We start from the raw sequence: 8,162 nt of genomic DNA, 5'->3' as shown, positions 1-8,162 counted from the left end.
GTATGTAAGAGTATAAATTTCGCACATGTTAACATATATATATATATATATGTATATGTATAAATATATACAAATATATATATATATATACATACATACAAAAGTGATGTACCTATCTATATATACAAACATACAAAAGTGTATTTATACTAAAATACGTACATACATGCATACGTACATACATTTATATACAATATAGATACACACACAAATATATATATACATACATATAAATATACATACAAATACATTATATATAAAATATTAGATACGTATATAGAGAAATATATATCCAAACGAATATACATAATTTGTACATTTTTATGACGTACGTACTTCACAGCTGGCGTTGTCGTTCTAAGATAGGCTTAATAGTACAATAAACAAGACAGATGTCACACTTCAATTAAAACGCAGCCTTCTCCTTTTTTATTCGTTTTCGCCTTCGATAGTATGGACGCGTATTTCTGCAGAATGGTTCATAAATGCATGCAAATACGCTTGTGTCTCATGCAAAAGTATCTATATACACATCTACTTATGGTGTAACAATTGCACAGAACTCAGCACACGCTCTTCGGTCAATAAAGTACACCAACATGCAAGTACATTGGCAAAAAAGCTATCTATTTAATTTTTTCAATGCAACCGCATCCGATGTTAAAGTGAACCAGCTGCCATATACCCATGGGCATCTTCAGAGAGTGGCCAACATGACTAAAGCACACTCTCACCAACTACTACTGTCTTGAGCACAAACTAAACTAGCAGGTAGCATAGTGTATTTCCACACTGCGACAAATATATATTGAGAATGTTTAACTCGCGGCTTCCTCATGAGTGATCATATTTCTACACTTCTTACTATGCAGAATATATGTTTTATTGATATCGAGCCACGAAATATTCGCTTGTCGTGAGGTTGACAGGAAGGGAACTGTGATTGGGAAAACTAGTTTTCAATAGAGTAAACAAGTGAAGTCTTTGTAGAATAAACACGTCTCAAACATATAACACACCGCCCACGACTGCCTCACACGACGAGCCACCCTCTATTGTGAAAACTCAGTTCTTGTTGACAGTCAACCACTTTTGTAGGTATAAAAGTAGAATACACCAGCACATGAGTTACATACGTGGTCGAGTTTGTACTCACGGCAAATCTGCTTTCGCTCAGTAACGCATGCGGAGACAAGAGAACGCGTTTGCGCGTATCAGACACCCATTCGAACTTTCAGCCACAAGGTCGGCCCATGACTACCCGATAGCTAATGATCTCGTCGTTCTTATAAGAGAGTTGTATGTAGACCAATGAACAAACCTCTGAATACAGAGTAGTGCTAAACTGCAGACACAATGAGTGGCGAAGATTGCAGTTAAGCGTGTGGTATTCCAGGAGGCTCTCTCAGAGGGCAGAGACCAGGAGTAACGATTCTATCGAGAGTACCGATCCACTCCCTGGCCCACGCTGGATCTGACTGGGAGTGTGAGAGACCGTTCATCATAGAATCAGTGTGTATACAAATTAGAGACCCTCTCGAATACCCCTCTGATCATTGATGGTGTGACAAACTGGCTCATAGGTCACGTATCCTTGGCGTGGCGTTCAGACAAAACCTATCTATTTCTTTCGTGAAGGCAGACAGGAACTATTTATTTATTGGAAAACTCTTTCGAAAGCAAATGAGATTATGAGACAGTAGATAAAGCCGGCTATCACTGTCTTACCCGACTTACAATAGGAGTCAATAAGATTGAAGTATATGAATACGAAACTGATTAAGAATCTATAGGACATTCTCACTGGCTACAGCCCGTCATGGGAATCAGACCCAACTCGCACCCAACGGGCCAACGGTTTGCTTCATGTCACATCACTCACATTCCGATAACATTTTATACCAGTTCCTTTGTACCGTATTCTCATTTGCGTTTTTTAAACCGTTGGCTTTCGCGCGGGAGAATAACCGTTTCTATTTCTGAATGTTCATTGGTTGAAATTAAAACAGCCCTTTTATTTTCAGCTTTTGGTCTTTTTCTCGTGTTTTGGGGCTTTTTGCGTATTTTGCGTACTTTCGAGACGATCATTTTAACAGCTGCTCTGGCTGCCGCTGGCTCTGGAGTACTGGACGTTGTGTCGTATATTTTAATGGTTTAAAACGTATTACCGTAAGAATCCCGCCCGGCTGTCCCACAAGCCGGACAGCAGTACTGAGTATAAAATAGCGACTCAATTTGCACTTGCTCAGCTGTAAATACGTAAAACAAAACGGAAATGTTGTTGCAACGGTCGGTGAAAACGCACTTCAAGCAAAGAGTCCAACTCTCCAACGGACCAACGGCAAGTCGGCAACGGGCCTACAAACTTTTTTTTTAAAATACAGGGAATTCTCTCTACCGTAGACGGTCGAGCCGTAGAGTCGTAGACTTCCTGCCTGCCTGATTTATTTATTTTAGAAGGGTATGCTACTTCGCTCTACCGGAGAAGAAAATAAATTAGTTCAAACTGCGAGTTTTGTGTGCAGAATACAATAGAGAAAACTTTCTGGGCCTCTCTCGTGTGATCACGTCGCGGAGAGCTATTTTTACAGTACGTAGCCGTATACAAAATAATAAAGCGGGCGATCGTTTGCGAATTCATTTCAATCGAACACTATCCAAGATTAGATCGTATCAGTTAACCTTTAACGCCGTACACTCAATATATAAACGCAATCATGACCACTCGTGCGCAAGTTATCAAAGAGGTTGTCCAGGATGCCAAGGAGGAGGCACGTGAGCACCCCAACGTACTACAAACACCACTGCAAGAAGAGACTCCCCTTGGTAATGGAGATGGTTCAGACATGTACAACACAGGCACTAGCGGAGAGACACAAAACGTCTCAGCTGTGAGCACTGGTGATGATACGGCCGCCACTGCCGCTGCCACGAGCTCTGCTGCCGCCGACAGTTCAGCCCAGACCCTGGTACAAGAACGCAAGGAGAACGTAGCTGACGCCAAGGAAGAAGCACGCAACAACCCCGATGCACTACAGACGCCTTTGGACCCTGAAGAGCCTATCAACGCTGACGAGGCTGCCCCGAAGGCTAGCGAATCTTCAACGGACGCTGCACCCGCCGATGCCCCTGCCAGTGCTGATCAAACTCTGGTACAAGAGCGCAAGGAAAATGTAGCTGACGCTGTAGAAGAGGCACAAAAACACCCCGACGCCTTACAGACACCTCTAGAGCCTGAGGTGCCTCTCGAGGCCAAGCCAACTGCTGACGGTGCTGCCGAACCTGCGCATACCTTAGTACAAGAACGCAAGGAGAACGTGGCAGATGCGAAAGAGGAAGCAAAGGCACATCCCGATGCCCTGCAAACGCCCCTAGAGCCAGAAGAGCCTCTAAAGCGAAAGGCTGAGGACGATGGTCGTGAGGGTGCCGCCAAGGTAGCCAAGTAGATTGGTCTTCGACAAGCAGTTATACTTAACTTGATATGATCTTATAGTAGATCGAAATTGTACAGGGTGAGCGGTAGAAATACTGGCAGATAACACTAAATAAAACTGAAGATGCTCTTATTGGGTGCTTGTGTGCTACGTTGGCTTTAATTTAGATTCTACAATCTGAAGTCTAAAGTTCTGAATGGAAGATCTACTGGTGCGGGACTAATCTCTTGAGTGCATCTCTTGTCGCTTACGTGCAAGTATCCCTTTATAGCCGTCGTGCGAGTATTCTGTTGTTGACGATGCGAGGGTATTGGAGCATACAAGTGTCATTTACTTTTACGCAGACGTCACCCAAATATCACTACACAACTCTGAATAAACTTTTAATTCGGGCTAACGGAGGGACACAGAAAATTCGCCGTTTAAGTCACTGAAACGTATGTCCCATTTGTTTGCAAGGTATAATCTAAAAAAAAGTTCCTATGTATTGGTTTTTTTTACTTGTCTGTGAAGACGTATACGTATGGGTTGTGTACTACCCCATAGAGCTAATAGACAAGATGGTTCTAGATGCAGCATCTCTGTGTTGAAGGGTGCGATGAAAGTATTCCACTGAAAGACTCAGACAGTGCTTCCAGAGGAAATAGGGTCCATCTCGTGACAACTCTTCATAATTGGGTTATACATGGTACTGGTACTGACGACAGTACACATGTAAACTAACACGAATAAATGAAACCAACACGTCGTTCAAAAGCTTTATTCTTGAAGAATGGCCTAATGATATTTTGGAGGCACTTGCATGTGTTTCTTCACTGTAAGCAACTGGTAGGCAATGACCAGGTTGCATGCAGGTCTTTTGAAGCTATCTGCATACGTCCACGCCATCCTATTTGCAAAAGGTTACGCGCAATGGCGCTGAACCTTTTACATCGATTTCGGAGACTTAAAATTTGCGCAACCACGGATTGAACAACTTTACATAGCACTACTTTTGGTCCAGGTGATCGATTACACACAGAAGCCCAGTTTCTGCAGTCCGTATATGGACGCAAAATTCCACTCACAACACGATATATACCATCATTGCACATCACTGTCAGTGTGTACAAACCTCCAGATGCACAGCATCCACACACACATCTGCAGATGCACATCATCAACACTCACACACCTGCAGATACGCAACATCAACCAAAACAAACCTGCACATACACATCATTAATACACACACACCTCCAGACACATCATCAATATATACATACCTGCAGATTTACATAATTAACACACACACGCTCAGATACACAATATAGTACACACACACCAGCAGATACACAATATCAACCAACACATACCTGCGAATACACATCATCAATACACACACACCTGCAGATAACATCAATACACACACACCTGCAGATAACATCATCAATACACACACCACTGTCAGCACACATTTGTATGTTGGCTATGCATGCCTGCAGCGTTTAATGTGGTACAAAGCGAGCCGTCTAAAAGTGTATTGCTCCGCTTAGCGTATATGTTGTTGACAATCGTTTAAGCATATCACAAAATAGCCCTCGTCAGCTATGCCACTCTTGACAACGCAAATAAGTGCCAACAAAGAAAGTACACGGGAATGGAAAAAAATTATGTGTCAATACAAATGAGTGCCAACAAACAAAGTACAGGAAACTGCACAACCTTTAAGTGTCAATACATATAAGAGCCAACAAACAAAGTACAGGAAACTGCACAAGCTTTATTTGTCAATACAAATAAGTGCCAACAAACAAAGTACAGGAAACTGCACAACCTTTATGTGTCAATGTCAGAGGGCGAGTAAGGCCAAAGATTGGTGGGACGGCATTGCACTGCAGTTTGTTATCGATGAATTTATTTATTAGCAATACAACATACGTAATGTATTATCATGAGATTATTCATTAGCAATACAAACTACGTAACGTATTGCATGGTCATTCTCGCGTGCTGTTTAATTAACTACATAGCTACACCATCACGCCCGCCCAATGTGCCTATATCCATGTATCATTTAGTAGCCCTCCTTCTTGAGCTCACGCGACTGGAGTGTGTGCAGAGCATCCTTGATGCTGCAGCCTTCGTAAATGACTTTGTACACAGCGCCACAGATGGGCATGTCCACCTTAGTGCGCTCCTGCATCTGATAGATGGACTTGGCCGTGAACACTCCCTCTGCGATGGCCTTAGAACTGTTCCTGTTGGGGCCAGCATCGGCATACATCAGAGTGTCAGAAAGGTGTTCTTGTAATAAACATACAGACGGGTAATGAACATACAGAAAGGTCAAGGTTCTTATAGCGGACAGACCCAGTCACTGAACGAATGAGGCGAGTAATACATTGCAAATACGTATAACCAGGCATATGGCTTGCAATTGATTGCGGTAGCTTGCAGTTGAATAGAGACCACAACAATGCACAGGAGCCACATGCGTGCGTGCACACACTACTTACCGGATATCGTCTATAGACTTGCCCTCAGCTAAAGCCTTGCCGGTCTGGTAGTTACGCGACAGAGTGCCTGTGCACGTCAGCACCAGATCACCCACACCCGCTAGTCCCATGAGCGTGCTCTCCTTGCCTCCCTTGGCGACCACAAGACGTCTAAGCTCAGCCAGGCCACGCGTGATGAGTGCAGCACGTGCATCGTAACCGAAGCCAAAGCCATCACTCGCACCGCTGATACGGGAGACGACGGACAGATGGTTAGTGGAAGAAGACCACAAGAAAAAAACCCTTCTTATGGATTAGACGCCAGGATAGGACGTACAAGCGATAATGCAACGTGACTACAGCAACAGTGATGCGCATACCATGCAATGGCCAGTACGTTCTTGACCGCACCCGCCAACTCGGCACCAATGATGTCATCGCCCACGTACACGCGGAACATGATGTCACTTAAGTAGTGTTGTACCTGCACACGAGAGACAAGTAAGATAAGGCGAGGTGGTGAGTGATACTTACATGCACACGAGAGACAAGTAAGATAAGGCGAGGTGGTGAGTGATACTTACATGCACACGAGAGACAAGTAAGGTAAGGCGAGGTGGTGAGTGATACTTACATGCACACGAGAGACAAGTAAGGTAAGGCGAGGTGGTGAGTGATACTTACATGTACACGAAACAAGTAAGGTAAGGTGGAGTGGTGGGTGATACTTACATGCACACGAGAGAGAAGTAAGGCAAGGTGAGGTGGTGAGTGATACTTACATGTACATGAGAGACAAGTAAGGTAAGGTGAGGTGGTGATTGATACTTACATGCACACGAGAGAGATGTAAGGCAGGGTGAGGTGGTGAGTGATACTTACATGCACACGAGAGACAAGTAAGGTAAGGTGAGGTGGTGAGTGATACTTACATGCACACGAGAGAAGTAAGGCAAGGTGAGGTGGTGAGTGATCCTGTCATGTACACCTCATGAGACAACATTAGTCAGACAGAGTGCGATAGTTCCATGCACTACGTGTACCGCCGCAGCTTTATATCTAGAGAGATACTAATGCACATTTTGTGATATGTTCACAGCACTTCGCACGACTAACAACTAGCGCTGGCGTTAGCGGCGCATGCGTTGAGTGTGTTACTCACCGTCAGGGCAATCTCCTCGCGCACAGCTGCGCAGGTGACACTGGTGGGCTGGTTCTGGGCCACTTCCAGGGCAAAAGACGGTCCGGAAATGCAGGCCAGGTTCCGTAGGTACTTACCAGGCAGCTCTTCACTGCGAGCGATAGGAGACACGTGGTTGTGTGTGAGTCTGCTGTGCAATGCGCCGATTTTACACTTGACACTCTGCACCTGATATATCAAATCTCCTTTGGACATAGACATTTACGGTGATTAATTCAAGTCAGGACTAATAAATGAAACCATGACAACTGCAACGTAACCATGACAACTATAAGACAACCATAGCAACTAAAAGATACAACTGCTGACCACTCACCTTGCGATCTCGTACGGTGTGTCGAGAGAGTCGTTCTCAATACCCTTTGAGCACAGCACAAGCGGCACGTCTACGGGGAACAGCGTTCGGTTTGCGACCAGGAAGCTGCGGAAGAATGGTGTAGGAATCACAAACAACACCATCTCTGTGTCCACCAACGCCTCTGATACCTCTTTATGGGCCTATGGAGTTCATAGTCAAGATAATATACCAAAACATGCGGTAGCGGTTAAAAATATGCGCGTTCGTAGAGCACACGCAGCACCGACTACAATATGTTTAGTTGATGGAGTGAGTACACGCACGCGGTTGGCCGCCTATTGCAAGCAAGACAAGAAATGAAGTGAGTGAGGGGCCACGAATGCCATGAAATTTCAACTCAAACCCATGAAATAGACTGGCGATAATAAAGAATACAAAATCAGACGTACATGGAACTGGATAACAAAGCTGCATGCTTCCCTAAAGCATAATAAAACAACCGCAAATAAGTTCAGTAACCAGAATACACAAGAAGAATATTATACGAGAACAACTAGTAACTTCAATGCGACACAAACGAATATTTCGATGTAAATCTACACCTGCAACAGATCATTCCGATTACAACATATCATTCCGGTCCTGAATGCATCCATTGAAGTGCAAAGGTTACTATATATATATATATATATAGTAGGTGTGTGTGTGTGTGTGTGTGTGTGTGTGTGTGTGTGTGTGTTGTGTGTGTGTGT

The 8,162-nt window shown here is 44.0% G+C and overlaps 2 protein-coding genes across 2 annotated transcripts in view; one reads left to right on the top strand and one right to left on the bottom strand.

Annotated features, from left to right (window-relative positions):
* The first annotated feature begins 2,534 nt into the window (after positions 1-2,534).
* Positions 2,535-4,062, top strand: SARC_08710 (hypothetical protein). Its single transcript, XM_014297299.1, has one exon. It carries the CDS (start codon positions 2,718-2,720, stop codon positions 3,444-3,446), a length of 729 nt encoding a protein of 242 aa, XP_014152774.1. The 5' UTR covers positions 2,535-2,717; the 3' UTR covers positions 3,447-4,062.
* Positions 4,063-5,234: 1,172 nt separating this feature from the next.
* SARC_08709 (hypothetical protein) overlaps positions 5,235-8,162 on the bottom strand; it is a 4,107-nt gene continuing 1,179 nt past the window's right edge. Inside the window, exons 2-6 of the mRNA XM_014297298.1 lie at positions 7,429-7,610; positions 7,074-7,203; positions 6,292-6,395; positions 5,933-6,157; positions 5,235-5,674 (exon numbers count right to left, since the gene is read on the bottom strand). Of these exons, the coding sequence (XP_014152773.1) occupies positions 5,491-5,674; positions 5,933-6,157; positions 6,292-6,395; positions 7,074-7,203; positions 7,429-7,610 (825 nt within the window). The 3' untranslated portion in view covers positions 5,235-5,490. The remainder of the gene's footprint in view (positions 5,675-5,932; positions 6,158-6,291; positions 6,396-7,073; positions 7,204-7,428; positions 7,611-8,162) is intronic.

Source organism: Sphaeroforma arctica, assembly GCF_001186125.1.
Source record: "Sphaeroforma arctica JP610 unplaced genomic scaffold supercont1.811, whole genome shotgun sequence".
Taxonomy (NCBI): domain Eukaryota; class Ichthyosporea; order Ichthyophonida; genus Sphaeroforma; species Sphaeroforma arctica.
This window is presented reverse-complemented; position numbering and strand designations above follow the sequence as displayed.